This window comes from Podarcis filfolensis, assembly GCF_964270895.1.
Source record: "Podarcis filfolensis genome assembly, chromosome: 7".
Taxonomy (NCBI): domain Eukaryota; kingdom Metazoa; phylum Chordata; class Lepidosauria; order Squamata; family Lacertidae; genus Podarcis; species Podarcis filfolensis.
Genome location: NC_139603.1, coordinates 4,197,377 through 4,222,605, shown reverse-complemented (window position 1 = coordinate 4,222,605; position 25,229 = coordinate 4,197,377). Strand labels below are relative to the sequence as shown.

General features: G+C 46.6%; 1 protein-coding gene across 2 annotated transcripts in view; it reads right to left on the bottom strand.

The window, feature by feature from the left end:
* The window catches only part of SLC4A9 (solute carrier family 4 member 9), a 36,654-nt gene extending 14,278 nt beyond the window's left edge, over positions 1-22,376 (bottom strand). Inside the window, exons 1-14 of one of the 2 annotated variants that reach the window (XM_083624450.1) lie at positions 21,332-22,376; positions 16,621-16,781; positions 15,918-16,067; positions 15,246-15,307; positions 13,759-13,916; positions 12,296-12,383; positions 11,311-11,465; positions 10,189-10,305; positions 9,822-9,996; positions 9,434-9,567; positions 7,982-8,253; positions 6,996-7,051; positions 5,707-5,895; positions 4,210-4,323 (exon numbers count right to left, since the gene is read on the bottom strand). In XM_083624450.1, the coding sequence (XP_083480576.1) occupies positions 4,210-4,323; positions 5,707-5,895; positions 6,996-7,051; positions 7,982-8,253; positions 9,434-9,567; positions 9,822-9,996; positions 10,189-10,305; positions 11,311-11,465; positions 12,296-12,383; positions 13,759-13,916; positions 15,246-15,307; positions 15,918-16,067; positions 16,621-16,781; positions 21,332-21,660 (2,160 nt within the window). In that variant the 5' untranslated portion in view covers positions 21,661-22,376. The remainder of the gene's footprint in view (positions 1-4,209; positions 4,324-5,706; positions 5,896-6,995; positions 7,052-7,981; positions 8,254-9,433; positions 9,568-9,821; positions 9,997-10,188; positions 10,306-11,310; positions 11,466-12,295; positions 12,384-13,758; positions 13,917-15,245; positions 15,308-15,917; positions 16,068-16,620; positions 16,782-21,331) is intronic. The other variant, XM_083624451.1, reaches the window with a different exon arrangement.
* Positions 22,377-25,229: the final 2,853 nt, after the last annotated feature.

The following is a 25,229-nucleotide window of genomic DNA, read 5'->3' as shown; positions in this document are numbered from 1 at the left end:
TTTTGAATAATGTTTTCTATAAAGTGGAGCTTATGGGAATGAGCTTATGGAACAAAGGGGCAAGTGGACCCAAAAGTACGGAAAGCGGTAGTCTAGAAGATGCCGCTGGCTTAAGGGTGGCTGCCAGGACCAAGGCCATTTGTCCCAGCCTCAAGTGCTGGTTGAGGCAGAAGACTTAGCAGAAGCTCTGCTTCCACATCTGAAACGGGCTCATTGTCTTCTTGTCCCTGCCAAGGGATCCTGCTTGAATCCCAATTCATTTAACGTAAGACTGGCAGAGAAATGTCGGGCTCCGGTTACTCCAAGTTACTCCAGAAGCACCTGCAAAGCCAGCCTCCTTGGTGGTTGCTCCTCCCAGACTCTGAAATCCCTCCCTGGAGAAGCCAGACTGGCTCCCTCCTTGCTGTGCTTCCTCCTCTGGCAGGTGAAGACCTCCTTAGTCCAACAGGCTTTGGGGAACTGACTGGTTTTAATTAAAGGGCTGGTGCTGCACTGGTTTTTTATTGTAAATAAAAGACATACAGATAATTATATTTTATATTTATGTGTACAGTAGTTTTAATTTTATAAATGTTTGAGTTTTAGCTGCTCCTATTTTATCTGTAAGGCACCTTGAGTTCTTGCCAGGGAAAAGGGCTCAGTATAAATGAATTAATAGTGATAAGGATAATAATATTATATGGGGCCCCGATCTTGGCCCTGACGTTTCACCCACATTGCACAACTTGTCTCTTGGTTGCCTGTTAGGAGGAGAGACCAGGAGCTCCCTCCTACGCCCCTCCTTTGGGAGGCAGGCAGGGCTGCTCCCCACGAAGCCTCAGTTAATCCTTCCACACCCAGGCCTGCAGCAGGGCAGCTCAAGCTTGGCCCTGATCCACCAGCCGACTCCTGCTTCCCTGCTCACAGTGCCGCCAGGGAACAACCATGGCAGGGCTGCTTGGCTTTGGCTCAGTTATGATGCCTGTAGCCTGTGCAGGCCACGGGGCTCTGCAGGTCTCGAACACCTTAGTTTTATACCTGTCTAACTGTCCTGGGTTCCCCCAAAGAACCCAGGCAACGGAAGCCTGAGACATGCATATCTCCCTCCCAGGGGTCCCTGGGGAGTGGGGATGGAGTCAGCAATCTTTCAAACATCGGGACATTGCCCCGCATTTGTGCTAAAGAGTCTAAGACAGCAATACCATTTACACTTACTTGGGAGTAAGTCCTACTTAAATCATTGGAGCTTATTTCTGAGTAAACATAGACTCGGCTATAAAGCTATGCCATATATATTTGTTGGAAGCAATAAATGAATAATTGAGCAGTGTGCAGGAAATATTTGTGGAGTACCAAACAAGACAGCAGATCCTGCCCTGCAAAATTTGCAACCTAAAAGGTGGCTGGCTGTGCACAGCTCTGATTGGCTGAGACGTGTGCAAGACGTTGCAACGCTGTCTTTTCCTCCCCAGAGCACTGCTAAACTACAGTACCTGAAAGTCAATTGCATCAGTGTGCAATCAGTGTGTATTTTATTTAATAAACCAACATGCCACACGGAGAGGCAAGACAATCAATTTGAATCCATGCTCAGTTTGCCAATCAGTATGGCTGTTACTTGTAGTCCAAATACAGGAGATTTATGGGCTTATCGGTGGGGATATCCTGCACTTCTTGAGTTCGGAGTTGTTGATTTATGTATCAGTGTAGCTGCCCACAGTGCGCAGCGCTTGTCTGAACTCACCCTGTACACGGTGAGTTCTGTCCGAGGCAGGGCCAGGCAACCAGCTCAGGCAGCAGCACGATCCACAGGGGCCGCAGATCTGGCGGACGGCTGCTTGGTGAATATGAGGTGCTGCTAGTTTCCTCCCCATCCCCACCGTTCCCAAAATACAGTCATGCCTTGGTTTTCAAACAGCTTAGTTCTCAAACGTTTTGGCTCCCGAACATCACGAACCTGGAAGTGACTGTTCCGGTTTGCAAACAATTTTTGGAAGCTGAACGTCTGACGGGGTTTCTGCAGCTACTGACTGGCTGCAGGAGCTTCCTGCAGCCAATCAGAAGCAGTGCTTTGGTTTAAGAACGTTTTGGAAGTTGAATGGACTTCCAGAACAGATTCCGTTCAACTTCCAAGGTACGACTGTAGATCTTTATCCCCTTTCCCTTATTCCTGATTTCACTCACCCCTTCTTTCCTGCTTGGGCACGGGGGGAGGCAGCATTTCGTGGCTTGCCTCAGGTGCCAAAATGTATTGGGCCAACCCTAGTCAGAAAGAGGCCTTCCTTCCCATCACAGCAATCCCTCCCTTTGGGGGCAGCTGCCTCAAGAAGCCATGAGTCATAATCGTGAGCCTCTTTAGCCGTAGGCCACCTCCTTCATTTCAGTGCTCCTGCCCTCTTGCCTTTAATAGCTGGACACAAAGCAGAGTTTAGAAGATACTGCATTCACCATCACGCCCATTCTATTTCCATGCCAGGAAAAGCTTCCATTGCTCCACTTCTGTGTTTCAGGTGGCTTACAGAAGCCCAGGAGCATCCCATGGCTTCTCTCACTGTTCTTCCCCAGTCCCGTAATTTCCCCCTCCGCTGTGTGCCTGCAATGAGCAGCACTGCAAGTGTGCTACGCAGGGACAGCTGCTACCTCTCCTTCTGCTGCACTGGAGAATTTTTGAGGTACGTGTAATTTATCCAGATTCTGCCTAGATACAGGAGGTGTGCCCTTTTATACCCAACAGACACTATAGTTTGGTGGTTGAGGGTGTAACTTGAGAGCCAGGAAGTTCCTAGTTCAAACCTCGCTGTTAAGTCACTAGGTGACTATGCAAGCCGTGTCTCTCAGCCTCGGTTCTCCATCTGTGGAATGGAGCTAGTACTGCTGACCTTCTTCACAGGCTGCTTATAAGAATTACAAAACTGCTGTGTGTTATTACTCCTCTTGGCGCACTTCCAAGAGGGACAGAGGGTGGGTCAGTCAGTCAATCCCTAAGGAACCAAGTGGTATAAATGGGCAAATTTTCCACAACATACTCCTAACCAATGTTAGCAATATGTTGCATTACTTTAATCCTGTCCAGGTGCAGAAAACTGGTTCTTCTCTGACTCCTGCCGTTCTTGCCTTCTGTACTGAGCCAGTCAACAATGTGTTACTTAATTCATGTTAATACACACTAATTAAAAGTATGCCCATTGCGCAGCATGAGACATTCACACCCACACAGTGAAGTGGCCCTTCCCACTTCCTTTTAAGAATAGTACTGGTGCTACAAGAGACCCAGAAACTGCACTGCACTGCCGGATCTTTTGTTTTAGCCCCTGCTGTCAAGAAGGCACAGATAATGCCCAAATAACCTCTGCTGAGCTCAGGGACCAAAGATGGACTACAGATGCCAAAGAGAGCTCTTGCAAGACGTTCTTATTTTGAATAGGCTTTATGAAACTACAGTCCCCATCTTGCATTATCACCCAGCCTTCAGGTTTGTGAGGGCTGGGTGGCAGGGACATCAGTCTGGATGATGCCGTAAGTCCCTTCTCACAACTTGGCGTCCTATATCTCTGGGGGTAGAATGTATCAGAGCAAGCTTTATTTATTGGCTAGCTAGTTAAGCACCACAACCAGTGTTACTTTGTGCCATAGATGGGTGGTCCTTTCCCCCCTCCCTCACCTAACTGGTAGAGAGGAGAACAAAAGCCAGTGAGCTGGGTCAGAGGAGGCTGGAAGCTGGAACCCGACACATGCTTGCTCTGTGCTGGAGCCAAAGCCGTGGCAGATGAAGAAGCAAGACCTTCAAGGGTGTTGATGCTGTGAGCTCCTCCATCATATTCTCAGGTTGTATATATGTGTAAATAATACCATACACCCCAAAGACATCACAGTCTCTGCTGACCTTCATTCTAAGGAAACAGAACTCTGGGCAACTGCTGAACCCCTGGAATCTCTCAACTCTCTGAGATGGGGATGGCATATGAAAGGCCCAAAACATTTCAAGTAGTTATGTTGAACAGTAATGCTCCCTAAGGAATTTGTTTTGCATAACTGCCTTACCAGTCTGCCATCTAGGGAAATGTGATCAAATGTGCTACATGCTGATAAATTCTTTACTTTAACTTCTTTCTTATGTAATCCTCTCACACCTTTAAAATGCCACAGAAACGTATGGCCCCAGACACAACATTTGCACTTATTCTGCACCCTAGCAGAGCAACTCTTTGGCATGCTCCAAGCCAGGCCCACCTTGAATTTGTTGGGCACAATGAGCTTCGGGGTCTCCAATCCAAGGGCAGCATCGATTCCACAGAATATGAGGATAGCCAGGATGCTGGAGAAGTCGCCCACCAGCCTCCGTAGCTAAAAACCAAACAAAATAATTGCCATGAGATTTGCAGAGGAAGGTTTACACTCGCAAGTATGCAGAGTTAAGGTTAGTGTTCCCATTCCAAAGAAGCCCTGGACTTTAATAAAATTCAGAAAAGTCAGGAGTGAAACACCTTATAAGGAAGGATCCGATAAAAAGTGTGTGTTCCTTTCTATAAACCAAGATGTGAAATTATACTTCCTTTATAACTGTAGATGTTTGTGTGAGAGGATGGTGGACTCTGGAAGAGAGGTGTGTGTGTGTGTGTGTGTGTGTGTGTGTGTGAGAGAGAGAGAGAGAGAGAGAGAGAGAGAGAGAGAACTAAGCAAAGAACATGCAGGTGAGAGAGGGAAGGGATGGCAGCAGCAATCTAGCAAACATGCTCTACTTTGAGGAGAGAGGTCTGCACCCTCTCAGCAATGGCCTGTTTTTTTCTTTAGTTTCTTTTTTGTGTGTTATTATGAGGGATGCAAATCGTAGAATGAAATATAAAATAAATGCTAAAAACAAGTAATGCCTGTGCACTTATTGTGCAACTCCCCCCCCCCCCCGGGTCCCCAATGGCTGTAAAGAAAAAAAGAAGAGCAATAAAATGGACAAGCTGCCAAGGGACACAACCCACGCTCATTCGAGAGCAGAAATCCTTACAGTGGGCTGCCCTTCGTCAAGGGGGGGGGAACCCCTCATTGCCTCCCCTAAAGTATCTAATGCAGTCAATGGGACCAACAAGCCTCACTCTGGACCATGGACCACTAGGACAAGCACATCAAAAAGAAAAGTTAAGGGATGGCTGGCGGGAGGGTGGGAGGATAGGGGAGCAAAGCAAACAGACTTTACACTGAAACATTTTGTTTAGAATCATAGAATTGTAGCGTTGAAGGGACCCTGGGGATCATCTGGTCCACCCCCTGCAATGCAGGAACACACAGCTGTTCCATACGGGTATCGAACCTGCCACCCTGGAATCATCAGCACCATGCCCTAACCAACTGCTCTACAGTCCTGGATTGTAGAGCTGAGCTTTTTGCTTATTGAGTATTCAGTTGGCCTTGGTGTCTGCTATGTTCAGAATCTGCCTGCAGATACAGAAAGCGCAGAGCTGAGTAGTTCTGCAGGGAATCCTGCTGGAATGGCCTTCTGCCTCCCCTCAAAGCCTCGGTGGCCCAGGAATGGAGGCATTCATTTCTCACTGAGCCCTGGGCAATATCTTCTGGGACCCACCAAGAAGCACCAACTGAAGGAAGTCAGGAGATTTCCTGGTGTAGAAGAAACCAGGCACATGAAAGAACTTGGAGGGTGTAGTAGTAATCGCACATATTGAAACCGCCCGCCCACCCCTTTATCCAGGGAATGGATGAGAGAGGGGAGGTACTCACAGCTGCCGGGAAATAGCGGCTGGACTTGAAGTTCTTTAAGGCCATAGAGCAGAGAAATGTTCCCAGGAACAGAATGTAAGACATGAAAGTGATGTCAGGCACGAAGTTGCAGCTGTTGCCCACTAGGTGGCCTCCGAGTTGCACACACTCTTGCTTGGTCAGCAGGGACCAGTTCCCAAACTCGGACTGCTGTGGGGAAGAAAGCAGCAATCTCAGGGAGGAGCAAGTACACACTGCCTGGCTTAAAGAAACGGATCCCAGCCCTGAGCAAGGAGGAAAGATGTGCTGTTGCCTAGGATGGATGTTTTGTGGAACTGATCCCAGTTTCAAGCATCATGATGACGTCTCTCTGTATACACAGCATCCCTTTCTGCCTTTCTTCCCTCTCCCTGGTCCCCAGCCGCCCTGTAGGCAAAGATTCAGAGCAGGGACAGGGCTGGCCTGACCAACAGGCAATGTGAGGCAGCTGCCTCAAGTGGAGGTCACTGGGAATCGGAGTGGCAGTGGCAGCCCTCTGCCTGCTTCCCTTGAGCCCTGGGTCTCTTCCCCTCCCTCAAAGGACAGAGCAGTGTGTCCTAGGATCTCCTTTGCCTCAGGTGTGGCGTCCCATCACTGACATGGAGGTGCCCTGGGCTTGTAGAATGGGTGGGTGGCAGAGAAGTCCATCTTTGCCCTCTCCTCCTAGGCCACATCTGAATGAGGAGCGCATGGAACATACAGAGATGCTGTGCATCTCCCCAGACTGATGCTTTCATCACCAGGATGCTGAAAGGACAGCCTTAGTAGGTGGGTTCAGTAAGGGAAAGAATGTGTCTTGGCTGCACATCTGAAGGCCACAGTCACTGTCAGCCGCAGCCAGGACGGCCCTTTCCCCTGCCCTCCCACATCAGACTCATCCCATGATTGCAACTTGCCCTCTGGGCCACTTCACCATTCACTAATAAAAGGGACAGTAGCATCTATTTGGGATTTTTTTGGGGGGTGGGAGTTACGGGATGACTCCAGAAGGACTGCAGAATGGTCTAGCATTTGTGAGGCTGTGATGTTTTCAAAAGAACGACATTAAATCCACATAAGGGTGATGATGTATCTTGGCAGTGACGGCTACTGCATTGGCCATTCCACCTATCCCAGCTATGACACCAGGAAATAATTCAAGGTCTCCAAGGGACATGGAGTTCTTGATCCTCTTTTGGTCGGCTGCATTAGTCACAACATACTGTAGGCTCTTTGGACCTTGGTTTCCTTTCATTCACATCCTAATCATTGAAAACGATTTAATTTCTTACCTCTTCCAAACTGCTGAAGGTCGGGAACAGTGTCTTGTTCAGAAGAGAAGAGTTGTCTGAAAGAAACAATGGTTAGGTCCAAGCTGTTTGAAAGACTATACTTCCTCATGCAACCTGCCCAGGTTTTGAGATCTTCAGGGCATGCCCTTCTCTTGGTCCTGCCACCCTCCCAGGTACATTTGGTGGGGGTGCAGGTGAGGGCCTTCTCTAGAGAAGCTAGACCGGCTCCCTCCTGGCATTCCTTCTGCTGGCAGGTGAAGACTTATTCCAACAGGCTTTGGGGAGCGGAAGGTCTGGTGCTCTGCTGTTTTTATTGTAATTACCTGTATGGTTTTAATATATTTTTATGTATACATAAATAGTTTTAATTTTATCAATGTTTAATTGGTTTTTATTTTAAATATTGCTTTTCCTATGTTTTAAGCTGCTCTTATTTGACGGGTGAGCTCCTGTTGCTCGGTCCCTGCTCCTGCCAGCCTAGCAGTTTGAAAGCACATCAAAGTGCAAGTAGATAAATAGGTACCACTCCGGTGGGAAGGTAAACGGCATTTCCATGTGCTGCTCTGGTTTGCCAGAAGCGGCTTAGTCATGCTGGCCACATGACCCGGAAGCTGTACGCCGGCTCCCTCGGCCAAGAAAGCGAGATGAGCGCCGCAACCCCAGAGTCGGCCACGACTGGACCTAATGGTCAGGGGTCCCTTTACCTTTACCTTTTTATTTTTAGCTGTAAACTGCCTTGAGTCCCTATCAGGGAAAAAGGCAGATATAAATAAATAAAATGATAATGTAAAACATTGGTTCATATTTTGGACCACTGTACAAGTCCACTGTTGCCTGAAGATGGGGGGGGGGGGGCAGAAAAATTTCTCAGATGTGACCCATCATGGACCAATCGGACTAGAGATACAGGCAGACAACATCTTCCCTGCAGGGTTTCCAGCCATCCCAACCCACCCATTGCAACAAGCGTGGGCTTCTCATCTCACCTCTCTCTGGCACCTGGCAGGTGCAGCTGTACAAGGTGACATCGCTGATCTTGTAGTCCCAGTTGACTGGGTAGTGTTCCACCAGAGACAGCATCTTCTTAACTGCATCGTAGATGAAAATGAAGCTGATGAGGGCACAGAAGCCTTCTTCGGTGAAGCGTGTGAAATACTGCACCAAGTAACTGGCTTCGGTAGCCACCAGAATGAGGCCAAAGAAGGCCACCCAGAGGCCGATCCAGAGGCGGAATTCTAAGTAATCCAAGCTGTAGTCTCTGGAAGGAAGGAAGGGCCAAAAGAATATTCCTGAATGGGCTGCTTCACTTGCAAGAGAGCAGCTAGTTAACCACAAGACGCCACATCCAACTCTAACCTTCTTGCCCTGGAGTCTCAACAAGGGAGGCACATAGCAGCTAAGGAGCTACATCTACAGCCAGTCTTCCGCTATTGGGAGACTGACAATTAAGCACTTTCTCTTGCCAGCTTGCAGGTCGGCTCCCCTCACTCACAAAAAGGTAGAAAGAGATGGTAGTCTGAGGCCACCTATTTCTCACATGCACACCACTCAGTTAATAACTGAAATTATCAAACTATGAGCAATGGAATCCATGCACTGGGGATGGGGGGGGAGGCAGCATGCGTCCCTCTTCTCACCAGAGGCACCAGCATCTTCAGCTGTCAGGCTGAGCTGAAGGCAGCTGACCAGCAATGCCTGGTCAAGACACTTTGCACCAGGAGACAAGCCCTTTGCTTTCATCCAGTGATAGCCTGCTTGCACTGAGGCCTATTGCATGATCCTTTTTATGTTGGGAAGTTAAGCCAGGCTGACTTTCTTACTGGGCTTGAAATACTGAACCGTGCTCTGTAAATGCTTTGACACATTTCCCAATAACAGTGAACATCCTGCTATGGAACTTCGTTACAATACAATTACGGCTGCAAAACACTTTTATGTACAAATAAGGAACGATCCGTTATCACCAACAATGGAAGAACAGCTGTTAAAACTGACTGACTTAGCTGGGATGGCAAAAATGACATGCTTTCAGAGGAAAGTCATCGTTAACGTTTGTTAAAGATCGGAAACTTCTCGTAGACTTTTTGCATGAAAAGAAAATGAAGTAATGATATCTGGATTTGAGGACTGAAGATAATATTTGTTTATAGAAAGTGGCTTTATGGGATGTAATACTGGACTGGACAAAGTGAATATTGTTTTTATATAGTGGACAGATAAATAATCAGAAATTCTTTATTTTCTTAATCTTATTTTTCTATCCTTTTTTAAAACCTCTTTTCTTTAATTTTTCTTTCTCTATTCCTTTCTCTCCCTCCTCCTTCTTGAATATATTCAGCCTCTCTTGAATAACCCCGTCATTCAGGGGCATAAGCAAGGACAGCTCCCACAGCTTGCTTCCGACACAAACACTTGCCGATATGAGGGGCCTCACTTACTTGCTGAAGGAGAACAGAAGCCGCTCAAAGACCAGGACAGGCCCAGTGCTGCTTAAGATGGTGAGCGGCTGGCCAGCAAACAGGCAGAAAAAGGCTCCAGCAAAAGCAGTTCCCAGGAAACTCTCCAGCACACCCTGAATCACAGGAAGAAGCACATGGCTCTGGTTGGTTAAATGGCCAACCCCCGTCTAACTGCTGCAGCTGGGCTGGTGGGCATGAGATCCCCCACTCCTGTGCAGCAACCAAGGAGTGCCAGAGCTGCATTCCCTTCTCCCCCCCCCCCCCGGTGTGCCTGTGCAGGTTGCTGTGGCAACATGAGGTGGGGGAGCAGAGGTGTTGAGAACCACAGAGCGCATGTGGGCATCGCGAGCAGGACTCTTGCTCAGACCTGCATGTTGTCTGTCGCATCTCCCAGCATCCCTCCAAAGGTGATGGCGTTGGTGACTGTGGCCAGGTAGATGTACAGGATGGCTGAAAGGCACTGGATGTTGAGGGCATCATAGAAATCGCTGCAGTACCAGCGGGCTTTTCTCTGGATATCCTTCAGTAACCCTCCGAATAGTCTGCAGGAGGGAGAAAAGGAGAGACTTCCTTAATCCGGGGTTTTTAATTTGCTGCATGTGGTTATTTTGGTCCCCCCTGCCCCTTTTCCCACCTCCCACTCCGGGCCAGTGCTGCAACGATGCACAGCTGGCATTGCTCCAGCCCTGTACCTGTACCTGTGAGCCTCCCCACTCCAGAGGCCTGAGTTTTACCTTCCAGTCCTCTTCAGCTCTTCACTGACATGCTGATGCCCATGGGCATGGCGCTCGTCCGCGGCAGACAAGTGCCCACTCGCGTGAGGATTCCACTCGCGGAAGTGCAAGGCGATCCTAAGGATGCAAGGGGCACCTTTCAGGATAGAGGCATTCTGGTTTGCAAAGAAGCAGCATTCTGCTGGGGGCCGTTGATCCTACGCTCTCCTCTCTATTCCTATCTGCCACTGACAGGCTCCAGTGGCTTGTATGGAAGATGCAATGATACACCCTCCGAATGCCTCATGGCGCAATACCCAGAGAAATAATGGGCAGCGTCATATTTGATCATAGAACTGTAGAGATGGAAGGGAGCCCAAGGGTAAATCTAGTCCACCCCCTGCAATGCAGGAATCATTGATGCAGCCCACATGTTAGCAGTGATGGCAGCAGCATTACTGCAGGTTCGTGCTTTGCCTCCATCCCACCTCTTTTTTTGAAAAACAAACAAACCATAAAGGTAGTGCATACAGCAGGCATAGGCAAACTCAGCCCTCCAGGTGTTTTGGGGCTACAACTCCCATCATCCCTAGCTAACAGGACTAGTGGTCAGGGATGATGGGAACTGTAGTCTCAAAACATCTGGAGGGTGAAGTTTGCCTATGCCTGGCATACAGCTTTGGAGTAGTTTGGTTTCAGGAAACAATGGAACTGTGTGGCAGAACAGGCAGCCAGGATGCCCTCTAGCAAAGAAGAAAATAAAAACAGAACACACACAAGACCTGATGGCTGGAGGAACAGGGATTGTGTTGCCTGACAGTGTCACAAATGGAGTGGAACAGGCACCTGCGCCTGCAACATTTGCATGCCTTGGGCCAGAGAGGCTGGCAAGGACCAGAATTTCCCAGCAATGAGATATAGAGGATGTTCACATTAGTGGCTTGAAACACTGCGAGGTAATTTGCCACCCCCTTAATTTTTTATCATCTTTTAAAAATTATTTTGAACATTTCATCCAAAACATAGATTCCAGAGCAGCGTACACGAATATAATCAAATATCTCTACAATATTAAAAATTTAGCTAAAGAGATCTAAGAATCAGCAACTTTCTTTCCTGTTCCCAGCTCCTCTCTGCACATACCTCTTCTGTGGTGAGGGCAAGCATTTTGGGGGGGCAATTCGAGTGGTTGGGTCCCATTTGCCCGGGGGGAGGACAGTCAGTTCATCCAGAAACTCATCAATTCCTGCAGTGAGATCTTCTGCGTCTCTTGCTTTCCGGGCAACCCTCTGGAAAAGCTGGAAAGGAATGGTATTAGTCTCAGCTCTGCCTGCTTACAGGAAAGACAAATCACGGGAACACATTCCGGGAAGCGCAAGGGCTTGTGGTGGTTTTGGTTGCCTGCATGCAGCAAAACAAACTTATGACCTTACACAATCAAGAAAACTGTTCACCCTTAAACAGAGGAAACTATGGACAATTCAGCCATTTGCTGTGTCAATGATAGAGCATTAAGGGGCTTACTGGGGCCAAAGTATCATCACAACTATAAAGTTACATGTTTTAATCATTAATTTTGCAGCTGGAAAATAATTCACTAATGCATAATGCAGCTCCTTTCTAGCCTACGTAACAATTTGAAGTTTTCCTACATTATATGCATTATATTTCCTACATTAAAAATGCTCTGGGGAGTTCTTTTTATTAGTTTAGAGCAGATTTGCTATTGCTCTTTGCTACCTCCAGAAACCAGCTGCTCCCTCCAAGACACATCAGTTTGAAACAGAAGGCAGGGCTATATGAGGTTTGCTCAGTCATACAATAGTCCTTTCACAAAGAATATGGACAAACTATGTTCATAATACATTTCATGATAATTATGATAGGGTTCTGGAAAATATTGACAGCCCATTAAAAAGTTTGAACTGGTGGCAACCTTACCTAGCAATCCAAGACGTGTTCCTCCCTGGGCAATTAGAAGATTGACTTTAGGGGTGCTAATCACCCATTGACTTCTTCAGCCTTTAGCACCATCATGCTATGCCAGAACTGCAGTGTGCGGCACCTTCCCTAATTTTATGGCAGCAGCAGCAGATCTTTGCGCCTCCCAGCCAGAACCCAAACTCACCTCATCTGTCAGGAGAGTAGCCACAGCCCTGCCGATTTCATGGTAGGCCTTCACTTTGGCTCTGGGGCCCAGGAGGATAAAGAGGAACCTAGAGAGAGCCACAGCAATGTCAAGAGTGGGGTCAAAGATGAGCCCATTTCCCTCCTTTCAAAGCAAGTAGCTCACTGAGGCCTCAATCCTAAACTCAGCACAAATTGCTGAGGTGAAGGGGCTCAGGCACTTTATTCCTCGCACTACTAAGCAAGCTCTCAGGCTTATCTTCTACTGTGCTGCAACACGTTTGATACAGCAGTCAGAGTGAGAAAACGGTGACTCATTAGCCCATCTGGAACAGGTGACCTGAGGAACCAGTTAGGCTTGTCTCTGTAGGACTGATGCTCTAGGCTGGGGTCCTCAGTCTGGACAACTCTTTCCTCTATTTGCTTGACCTGAAAGCTGGCCACCAGGCCACTTGTCAATGCTCCTTCCATCTCTGGTTCTCTTCATACTTACCAGCCCACTCAGGAACCAGCCTGCCTTAACTTGCCTCTAGCCCTATGGATCTTGGTTTGCCCACACCCCCACGTGTAGTCTGGCTCAGGGTTTGGCCAAGGACCGACAGAAAAAGATAGAATCCTGCCTAACTGAGAATGCCCTAAACCAGAGATAGCTTTCCAAGTGTACTGGACTATCAGTCTCAGCTAGCATGGCCTCTGTTTGAGGTTGATAGAAGTTGTAGTCAACAGCACATGGAGGCACTATATTGGCTATCCCTGCCCTAAGTTGTGTGGGACTGGCTGCCATCATGCCGTGAGCATAACTGGAAGGAGCAAAATGGTGGCCATTGAAATGGAACAAATTATTTCTCAAAAGAATGGGGAGAAAGAAACACCACAGCAATGGCTTGCCACTGAGCGTACTCCACAATCCTGGCAAATATGGGATCTGGTCAGGATTGACTGCTGTTCATAGCCTTAGCATTGAATAGATTGAGGATATTTCAGAATGACTTGAAGTGTGGCCTTGTTGAAGGCAGTTAACCAATTTAAATGGTTTCCCACCACCTCAGCCCCTCAAGTGTTGCTGTGCCATGGGGCAACAGTGCATTGAAACACGGCTATCCAGGCATAGGTCAGCTGGCTGATGACACCTGATAATCTCTTGCCCACTATATCTTCAGGAGCTAGCACCTAGCTAGCTCCCCAAGTGTAGGGTTGCCATATTTTGAAGAGCAAAAAAGAGGACACATTTCCCGACTTCTACTTTTAACTGTGGATTGCTATGATGACTCTAGCAATGAAAAAGAGGATGTGTCCTGGAAAAAGAGGACCTATGGCAATCCACAACTACACCCATCTAGTTGTGTATCAGAACACAGACAACTGCAATAATTTCCTATGCCAAGAACTGCAGGACACCCCTTTCACTCTAGCATCTAGGGAGGAAACTTTGCTGTCCTGACCTGCTCCCTGTTTGCTTCTTACCTGCTAGGGAAAGCAACTTCTGCTAAGCCCCCAAGAAGCACTGGTTCCTGAAGACGCACAAAAGCAACAAAAGGTTTCTCCAGGAAGCTGGCTTCTCCTACAAGAATGTTGGCCACTTCAGTCCCAGCTGGAATCTTCTTCTTAAAGTGATTATTAAGCTGCAGTGAGAGAAAAATCTAGGGTTGGTAATCCATAGCTCAGAAAACAACGGTAAGGTGACAGAACATATGTTGTGGACCATACAGAGGAGAGAGGGAGACCTCAACAACCATTAACTCTCTTTTTGTGGAGTGCCCAAACTAGGGAAGCTGCTGGTGACTGCTGCACATTCCTTGATCCAAAATAAAAGCATCACCTGGGAAGTTTCTCAGTCTCAATGGTACAGCCAACCATTCTGAACACTGCCAGGAAGATATCCCAAATCAGAGGTCATTCTAGTGATGTATATATTCACTCACCAGGCAGGGGCTACTGGGTACTCATGCATTTCACAACTAGGCCAAATTCCACACAAACAAAGAAACAAACATTTCCTTAAAACACACATTTTATTCACCTGACAAAAACCAGTGAAATCAGTGCTAAAGCAGCCTGGCATAAGTGGCTCTCTGCCATGGTTAGGAAGGGCCTCAGCAAGTGCAAGACTGCCCTGCCCTGGCAAGTGAGGGCACTGCAAATAGGTTCACTTTCCCCTTGCAGTCCCAGGATGGGTCACTGGCAATGGCAATGTTGGCTGGACTGTGCTAGGAAGACTGTGCAAACCTGAAGTTCTGCTTTGCCTCTGAATTCCTTCTGCAAAATACTGACAGACTGGAAGAACACTCCTTCTGTTCCAGGCAATGCTTTCTTGTAGAAAAAATGTGCCAGAACTCACCTCAGTTGCCAACTCAGACGCCGACATTGACGCCATCTTGAAACTAAAATCACGTGACAAGATGTTGGGCTACGCTATCTTATAGGATGGTTCAGACTGTGTCCCCACATGCCTTCACTCATTAAAGGGGAGCAAGGTGCTGTGTTCCGGCATGTTCCGCCAGGGAAAAAGCCCTGGTTCTAGGGATGGGAAAATCAGGTGTTACTGGTCCTCTGAATGCTACTGAACTACAGCTCACAGCTGCCCCCATCCTTGATGATTGACTGTGGAGTTGGGGCTGGTGAGAGTTGGAGTCCAAGGACATCTGGAGAGCCACATCTCCCGCCCCAACTCTAACCAAAGGATACTTGCTTCTTGCATGTTCCTTAACGTAAAGGGCATCCCTCCCTCAATGAAATCCCACCCAAACTTCAGAGCTGAGAGCTAGAAGCAGGTATGGTCTTTCAAAGCTATGAGGAGCTGATTGGACAGAATTTAAAAAGGGGTCCTGTGTGGAGATGTTTTCCCACCAGGAAAGAGTCCTTGTAAAAAGGACCTGAGAGTCCTTGTAAAGAGGCCTTTGAAGCACTTTGCAACCTTCCCTCTCTCCCTACATGCACCACACATTACTTACCTGTTCCTTTAGGGGCACCTCTGAAACCTCACCCTCCAGATCTGAGCGACTGTTGGCTTTGTCTGCAACAGAAATTAAAAACCAAAGCAAAAATAGAGAAAGCCCCATGATACTTCTAAACACAATTCCATCGAAAGACTACACACAGGAGCATATTAGTGAGTTACTGCCCCTTCAAAAGGCGTTGCCTTGATAACTAGGATGGATAACCTGTGCTCCTGCAGATGACACTGGATTTCAACTCCCATTGGTCTCAGCCAGCCCAGCCCAGTGGTCAGGGATGATGAGATCTGTAGCCCTACAACATCTGGAAGATGCCAGGTTCCCTACCCCTGCTTTAAAAGGATTAAATTATGCATAACTTCTAAAGAGGTGTGAAGATTAAAGCATCACTCTCCACCTGATACCTTAACATAGACCTATCATGGTTCCACCAGCGCATCTGAATCCAGTTATGTAGTCATTCCTCCTGAGATTAGTGTTTAAATGTACTCCTAATCATAAATAAGTCACACTGAGTTGAATAAAAGGAGGCACTCTTTAACTTATAGGTAAGTGGATTTCTGGTGCCACCACCTGAACAGTGTTCTACACACTGTTTGCCTGTTTGCTGTAGTCTGGAGTTAAAGAGCAAGGGATGGGACCCAGAGGGACAGTGCAAGGACAACTTACCAGAGCAGGAGGCCACACCCATCTCCACCAGCATCCTCAGCTGAGATTTGGTGATGTGGTGCTGAGGCTTGAGGAGCAAGACATACATGAGTTTCTTTGAGAGCTCTGGCCTGAGGGCATGGCTCTCTATTTGGGTTCCAATCACCTTTTCTTGAACACAAAATAAACACAAAGTGAGTCCTCTCAAAATAAGGGCTCCCCCCTCCCCTTTGCTGTAAACATTTATAATCTTTGGCATCTACTGAAGAAGCCTTTTTATATATTTTTTTAAAAAATTAAACTGCCTTACTAGCAAAGCTAAAGAGCCTTTAATATAAATCACCACCATGCAAATAAAGAGCAGTTTTCCAATGACATGGAAATGAATCTGTCCAGAAGGATTTCCGTACAGACCACCCATTATTGACTCTTCTGATAATCAGGGAGTCCATCAGTTAGGGTGGTCCCCTTTATAAGTTGCTGAAATTCCCCCTTCTACACAATGGAGGGTGGAGGTAGGGAACAGAATGTAGGCCACTGGGAAGTGAAATGCAGAAAGAACAGACAGTGATGTTTACCTAAAAGCAAAATAAGTTACAGTGACCAATTAACAAGCCAGAGTTGGCAATAATAACAGTAAAGGAGTTTCAACCCCACTCGTACTTGACTAATGAGGGGCGGGTTTCTCTGAACAAGCAGGGATCTATGCACATTTCCCACATACCAAGTATTTGCTTAAAATTGCGAGCTTCCAAATCCAGCAGGACAGCTCCTCTCTTTATGCATGTCCGTAGCTCAAACAGGCTGTGAAGGGAGAGAGTTGTCACGTGAGGCTTGCTCCAGCGTTCTCCTCCATCTTCCACTTTCTCTTCAAACTTTATCCACCTGAATTGGAAAAAAGTGAAGGCCACATCTGAGATCCTTGTGCGTGCAAAATTTCTATTTCCTAAGCCACGACCACATGGCTTCACCAGAATGTCTTATTTAATTTTCAAGTGACAACATTTTGGCTCTTGCACTTAAGGAGGAAAACATAAGAAATGACTTCTCTAAGATAATTAAAACTAGTCAGGATGAAGACATGAGGAGTTTGGTTTTTTAAAAAATTAAAACCGAAACTTATTCCCCCCAGGTTGTGGTCCTGACAAATATCACCTTGAAGCGTGTCTCTGCCGTGAGGAAAGATGCCACTGCCAGGATTACAGTGCAGGAGCAAAGGGTTAAAGAAAACACTCTTCCACCCTCCATGGTCCTGATTTTAAAATGAATAAATACATAAACAAACAAACAAACAGAATGAATCACGCACACTGCCAGCCCACACGTGAATGTCCAAATTGGCTCTTCGCCTGTCGTGGGAAAATCGCGGGAGCATTGTTCCCTCAGCAGGTTTTTACTCTTCTCGTGGTCATTTGCTGGTGATATGCATGTAAGGGAATCCAACCCTGATCTGCAGAGAACCTTGCAGTGCATCAGCTACTGGCCTCCTTATCAGGCCTCAGCAGCAGCCAGACTCCAGGTAAGAGACAGGTAGAGTCCATGATTGCATGTCACCCTGCTGGCAGAAGTTGCATGGGGCGGGTAGCAATTTTCACTGATTTCCCCTCCCCCCACAGCTCTCTGTGGCTGAAAACAGTATGAGAGGCACCATAGAGGACTACAGGGAAGGATAAACTGCTAAAAGGTACCCTTCTCTCCACACACTTCTGCTGGCAGGAGCATCCTGTGAGTGGAACTCCCGCTAGCAGAAGCCGGCTTAGGACTGAAGCCAATTCCTTCTACAGTCTTATCAACTCATCACTTAGGATTTATCTTGGCTGCGCTCCCTACAAACAGGGAATAACAGGGCAGCCAAAACTATTTTTGGCAAACTGGTCTCTTTTTTAATTTTCAAGGGCTCCACAAATGCTTACATAATGCCTTTTTGCCAAGCACCTGTATGTGTAGCAACTTAGAAACCATGTTGTCCAATGGAACATCAGTGGATGTTTGCAGAGTAGGGCGGGCATGAAACAGTCTATTTTTGTGTTGCGAACTGCCCTGGGATCTACAGATGAAGTATATAATAATAATAATAATAATAATAATAATAATAATAATAATAATAAACCAAAAATTCATGAAGTTGACTCTCTAATTTGAGTAGACACAGATATTTGTAGAAATGTGAAACCTTATCAAACCTAATTCTATTTCATTTAACGATTTCCTTGCCATTTCACTGTTTCTATTTGACCACCCAAAAGGAGTATCCAAAGGTGCTTGCCTAGGACATTGGCCAGTAAGGAAGGAATATTGTGCAAAGCTGGCGGCTTGCATTCTCTGGTTGCCTAGGCAACACAGGAGGAAGCGGCTGTCTTGGATCCATGTTGGGCACAGTTACCCTGCCCAAATGAACCAGGCCACACAAACCTCCCAAAATGCTCATATTGTTCCCAGAGGCCACTTCACACTTTTGGAAGTGGGTCAGGTGATAAAAGTTTTTCCTCCAGCCTGGGATGGTCTCTCCAGGGACGTATGCCTGTTGCTGAGTCCAATCTCTTTTAGCCTTTTTCACCATAACCAAAATGTTGTAGAGTATTGCATTTTTGCGTGCAGATGTGTATTTTGCAAAAAAAAAAAAAAAAATAAAATCCTGTTGTTGGTATACAACCTCAGCACAAAAGCATGAAGCCATGAATGGCTGAGTGCTGACAGCTCTTATAAGGAAGCAAAGTTGTTCTCCAGAAATAGGTCAGAGTGACATGATGAACTGATCTCTCAGGGCACCGCATGATAAATCAGGGGTTCAAAGGGCAACCAAGCTGCCCGGCTGTCAAACAGCTTAAGGTGGCCACACACTCCCTGACTTGCATGCATTCACTAGGACAGCACAGCCCCTGCGTCCTCAGCCTTTCTCAGCCTTGGGTCCTCAGATGTTGTTGGATTACAACTCCCATCATTGCTAACTAGCGGGACCCTAGCTAGGTTGAGAAAGGCTGTCCTGTGTGCATACAACCCTATGCACTGTCTGTTTATTTAGGACATTTTTATACCACCCATCCTCAACATTTATTCCAAGGCTAAAGGCTTGTCTTTGTGTAGAGAACGTACAGGTACTTGGGGGAGGGCATTTGGAAAGGGACTTGCTGCTGTGATCCTGCCCCATATGCTCATTCATTGCAATATCATCTGATGCTGAGTTCACTAGCAGAAGCAGGCAGGTATAGCTCGCTAAGGTCCCTGAGTGCAGTTTTCCCATATGCAGTTGTCAACCTATTATTATTATTATTATTATTATTATTATTATTATTATTATACTGCAGAATGCCCACATAAACTTCCATCTAAGGTGAACAGCTATTGCATAGGCTAAATACTGCTAAATACCCTCTACTGTCTCTATATAGGGTCCGCATAGATCACATGGTATAGGCTACAACTGTGACAAAATCAGAAAGTTTGAAATAATATATATGTCTCACACCAGGCAACTCAGGAAAGTGAGCCAAGCCAACACCTACATATCAACACACATATATGCATAACACGGTTGAGAAATTAAGCATATAGGAAACAGTTGCCCATTTTTCAGAGTAAAAACAGTCCCAGAGACAATGGGTGAACCTCAGGTGGGGAACTCACAACACATGAAGGTGGGTAACTCAAAGAAGCAAGCCAAGCCACAAACTACAAGTCAAGTTACACAAATGAATTCTGTAAAGGAATTAATCATGTAAAAGACATCCTTCCAGAAAAGGTCATAATTTTAGCAATTTCTCACTAAGACTAAAATAAGGGAGCACCCCCTCCCCCCACAGATGATTGCTACTTGCAATCTTCAAAAAGCAAAGATCTGCTTCTGTACCTGAGCCTGTGGTTGCTCCATGCAGAAAGGTGAGGGGGCAGAGGCTACAGGTACAGATTGCAACTATCAGTTCAGATGAACAGTGAGAAAGAAGAGGAAGGAATGTGGTCAAGAGTGGACCATTTCTGAAGTCCCTCCCAAGTGTCCCCTCAACAACATTTACATGAAATTCCATGAATTTTAATGTGATGGCTATATGATGAGCATGAGTAGAAAGAATTCTATGACAAATCCCAGGATATTGTTGTAAACAATGCATTTCTACCACTATGTTCACTAACACACTCTTAAATGACACACGTATTGTCATCAAAGTCAAATTCTTGGACATTTTAAAAGGGTTGCAAAATATTTTTGAAGAGCAAAAAATATCACTTAAAGAAGATGTGATGGTTCCCTACTGAAGGAGCCATTCACAGCTACATGTTCTCCCCTAAAAATGAGCATTTTTATCATGCAACATCAGTAAGACTTCTTGCTGAAAGTGTGTGACGCCAAACTTTTCAATGACAACAATAATACTTGGCACATTTGCAACACTTTTTTGCTCGCTCAAACCACTTTACACATATTAAAACAGCCTTGCTACACTGGGAGGCAGTGTGGCATAGTGGCCAGAGTGTCATACTAGGACCTGGGAGGCAAAGGGTCAAGCCCCACTCGACCACTGGATGACCTTGGAGTCAGTTACTGCCTCTCAGCCTAACCTCCCTCACAGGATTGTTGTGGGGGTTAAATGAGGGAGGCAGAGTACCAGGTACACCACCTTGAGCTCCTTTGAGAAAAAAGGTGGGATGTAGGTGCATTAGCTATGGTGCCGTTGGCAGTGGCATGCCTAGTTAATTTGTTCATGAACTGACATTTCACCTGTTGTTAAACACTGTGCTTTACCCGCTACAGTGCGCTGCTGCCATGCCCACGCTTCAGGGTGAGAACATGGCAAGCAACATTGCCTGCAAGATTATTGTGTCTGGTGTGGCCTCTGCCAAATATTTCAGCTTTTCTCTGTGTTTTCTGCTAGGAGTCTCCACAAACCCTCCCTCATCTTACTTTGGCATTTGCCAAGGAGCCAGGATTAACGGTTGAGCAGTGTGAATGATGCCTACAACTCAAACTTGTTTTGGGCACAAGTAAAGAGGCTGACTTTTAATATTGGGGTTTTAATATTTGAAACAGGCAAGGTTGAATTTGTGGCATTTGAAAGGTGGACAACCCCACCCGATTATTCACCAGGAGAAATGACTTGATGAGAGACCCTAGGCTACTTCCAGCTGCCAAAAGAGCAGCATGAGGAGGAAGATCCCCCCCCACTGCCCCCCAAAATCACTTCCCCAGTGGTGGTTATGGGCTGGTCAAAGTGCCCCCAGCCAGGCAGACTGAAGCATCCAAGTGTATGAAGCTTCCTTACCCCAAGCCACTGGCCCATCTAGACCAGAATTTGCACACTTTGACATCTGGCAGCTCCCTAAGAACTCAGGCAGGCTGAAGTCTTTCCCATTCCTGCTGGAAAACCGCTTAACCTGAGGCACTCTGCATGCAGAGCATGTGTTCTGCCACAAAGTTCAGCCTTGAGTGAGCAGCCACCTACCTGGCGGTTTGCCTCCATTCCAGTCCTTCAGGGGTACTGAAGAGCTCGGACAGCTGTATAAATAGCACTGGGCAATTTGTGCCTTCATTCTCCTCCACCTCCTCCTCCTCCTCCTGTTTCAGCATAAGGCTCACTCTCTCTGCTGCTGGTGAGATGCTGGAGGTGAAGATACTTCTCCCAACTGCTTGGCAGATGACCACAGAAGTTCTGCTGGGGGGCTCCTGCTCTCCTCCATTGCTGTTGCTGGTCCCCTCTGCTTGCAGAGTCAGACCGTCTTTCCTTTCAGCTGGACAACCGTCACTTGCACCCAGGGCGCTTGCTTTGGACATCCTGAGCCTGGGCAAACCTTCAGCACACCTCTTCCCTCCTTGGCAAAGCCTTTGACCCCAGCAGAGCAGGAACTGAGCAGACCCAAGACATCCTGCCTTTTTAAGAGCCGAAAGCCGGTTCAGGTCAGAGAAAGGCAAGTGGATGGGAGCACCGCCCAAAACAATATTATCAGGGAGAAAAACTCTTGCCCTGCAGATACCGGCTGGAACTCACTGGGGCAGCTCCATTCTGCCCACCTGATTGCAGGGACCGCCTAGTCCACATGGAAGGGGGCTTGTTTACAAGGGTGTACTATTTGAAGCCTTGGGCTGGCCATCCTGGGAAGTGGAGAAATCTGAGACAAGAAAAGTGTTGAGGTGGGGGAAGGAGGAGAAACCTGACACATCTGAACCTTTGATGGGGTGGAAGCTGGAAGGATTTGCAGAAATTGGAGTAGAAAAATTAAGGCTCTCTTGACCTGGCCCAACTCCATAGTCCCCCATGTGGAGGAGATATAGGCACCTGCAAAGGGATATGAAACCTGTGACTTCCCAAACACAGATTTTGTGTTCCTCTTGAGTTGCGCCAGGGCCAAGAAGGTGACCCTCCTGCCCTTTCTCATCGTCATTCAGGCAACAGATGCTTCTTATTCTTATTTTAAAAGACCAGCAACTTTAAAAGAGTTCAGCAGGAAACCTCTAAAAGACCCCAGTTTATATTTACCTGCAAATTCCCTTGAAGTCAACATCCTTCTTTTGTTAACTTTAACAATGACCATTGCACATTATGCCTATTGAATAAATGTATCCACCTATGAATAAATTAATATATGAACTGTGCAAGTTTATTGGCCTCCTGAGTTTTCAATGCTTCAGCACGAATACCTTGAGCACTTTGCAATTCTAGTTTTATCCAAGACAAAGTCCTGATCGGGCACACGGTTATGAATGATTAAAAGAAGAGAAATGCTTGTGAATCAAGGCGTTTGTAGCTGGAGGCATATATGTGACTCTGTTTGGGGATGCTTTTTTGTTTGTTTTTCTATATGGCTCTGAAGCTCTCCTCCCCCACCTAGCCATGATTTTGGACGTGAGCATGGAATGTGGGAACAGGCCAGGGTTGTTTCAACATGATGTGATTAATGGGAACTGCTAAACGAGTCGTCCATGTTTTTGGTATGAGCAATAAATAGTGCACCTACCAGTCAGAGAAGGATTCCTTCTAGGAGGGAAAGGCCTCTAACTCCTCCTTTTTACCCACAAGAAACCCCCCTCCTCCCGCCCACCCTGCTCTGTAAAAGGCAGCCTCTCTCCATACACTGAGAGAAAAACCTGCTCTTTCGCGATAAATAGTAACAAACAGCAATCAGCAGAAAACCCAGTTGCTGTTTGCTCCGATTCAGTGCTAAACCACAAGTTATCCTGGGAGAAAACAGAGGGACAAACAGAAGTGTAGATAAGCCCTAAGAGAGCACCAGGGAGGCTGTGGCCCCATCAGTCTCAACCAGCCTGGCCCGTGGTCAGGGGTGATGGGGGCTGCAATCCAGCACCCTCTGGAGGGCCACACGTTCCCCATTCCTGCATGAAAAAGAACTGGCCACAGTGGCGCAGAAGAACAACCACTGAATTTCCCTGAGAGAGCACAGTCTTTTCTTTAATATGTTATATGATGTATTTAAAGGCCCCCCGCCCATTCTGTGTGAATCACTCTGGGCATTTATTGGTAAAAGAGTAGCAGGATGAGGATGATAAATATGCCCATATTAAAAGGCTCTTGGAGCCCCAGACACAGGACCCCGCCTTGGGACCATCTGAGCAAGATACATGTTGCCCAAGGCTAAGCAATACTGAGACCCCCACTCTAATACTTCCAGAAGGTGGCCTACAGACATTTGTTGTCTGCTACATTTGAAGAGCTACGTGCCCATGTTGGAATTTATTTCAGCATGTCAAACATTGACCTTGTGGTGATCTATTTCCTAGGATTTGACTGATGACTTTGGGAATCTTCTCTCTAAGCAAAGCAAGAGAAACGGGAGTCGCTGAGCTGATGATGACCTCTGCTCAACTGCACAGGAATGTGGGGCCAGCCCCTCTTCTGTGTTGGTAAACATCCAGGTAAACACCTGAGCAGTCTTGAGCAATGCACTGGGAGCAGATCCCAAACGGGAGACATCTTGCCAGGCAGGCCTGTGACGTTGCGTCAGCTGCAGGAAATACAAGGAAGCCCAGCACATATTGAGTCCTTCCTTCTGGGCATAAACGAGCATTTTGGGCTCTGTTGCTGTGACACAGATTGCAACATCAGTGGCTAATGAACTGATCACACACACATGAGAGAGAGAGAGAGAGAGAGAGAGAGAGAGAGAGAGAGAGAGAGAGAGAACTGGTGAAATGTCAAACAGGTATTCAGCTTCCGTGTCTTGCAAAACAGTGTCTGTTCACCAGATCCAGGGTTTCTCAAGCATTTATGATTAGTACTTCAAACCACGAAGGAGAAAGCCCTTGCCTACCTTATACAGAAACGCTTGCAGAGTAAACAGTGAGTTGTACTGGCTGCTGGGAGAGTGAAAAGGGGGCCCAGTACAGAGAGAAGCTATTGATTTGGCTAACTCCTGCAGCCTCGAAAGCCTTTCACTGTTCTGAGGCGCCATCAGTAAAATAATCCCAGCATCGCTAGGATGACCCCTTGAGTCCTTTCTAACTCAACAATGCTATGATACTATGATACAGATACCTTCTCTCTTCAAAATAACCATTATCAAGATCAGAGCTTGGAGGGGGAGGCAGCCATCTTTTCCTCTATTCAGCTCAGGAGGCAAATTCCTCCTTTGAAGGTGCTACTTTCATTGGAAGGAATCCCAGTACAATCCGCACCCCCACTGTAATCCTGATAATTATATTTTAACACGCCCCAAAAACCCCCAGCCATTGTCTTTTAAAAAATCCACACATTAAAGATGCATTAGATATCATATCTAGTTTGACCCTTAGTTTCTTGAGGAAGCAAAATTACTGATAGTGAACATGTGTAAACTCTTGGATGAAGTTGTAATGCATCATTAAACTGGTAACTTATACATGTGAATCTGTGAAGAGCCTCCCTTGAAGAAGGTTTCCATTAGGATTTCCAAGGGGGGAGGGTGTTTGTTTGTTTGTTTAAAAAACCTCGACACCTATGTATGCAGAATTAGTTTGCTTTTCTAGCTTCTAATGTGATTTTTACATAATTTCTTCCCGTTTTAAAGAAAGTGTCCTTTGAATTTCTGAGTGACCACCCAGAGCAGCCTTGGGAATTGTAGGGGTTGCAGTGGGGAATCAGAAGAAGGCTAAGGCCAGTTTGCAGGATGGGACTGCAGTGCACAAGTGGGTGACACAGCTGGGTGTGTTTTAACCCTGAGGGTGCGGTGACCTTTGTTTTTGTTACGTTTGTGTTGCTTTTTATTTTATTATGTTTTATTTTGCATTCAAATTTTCTTCATCTTTATTTATTGTGACCTGACCAGAGAACTTTGTTATTGGTCAGCGTACAAATGCTGCAGACAAATAAAATAAAAACAACTGTACATTTTATTGACATTCCAAAAAGA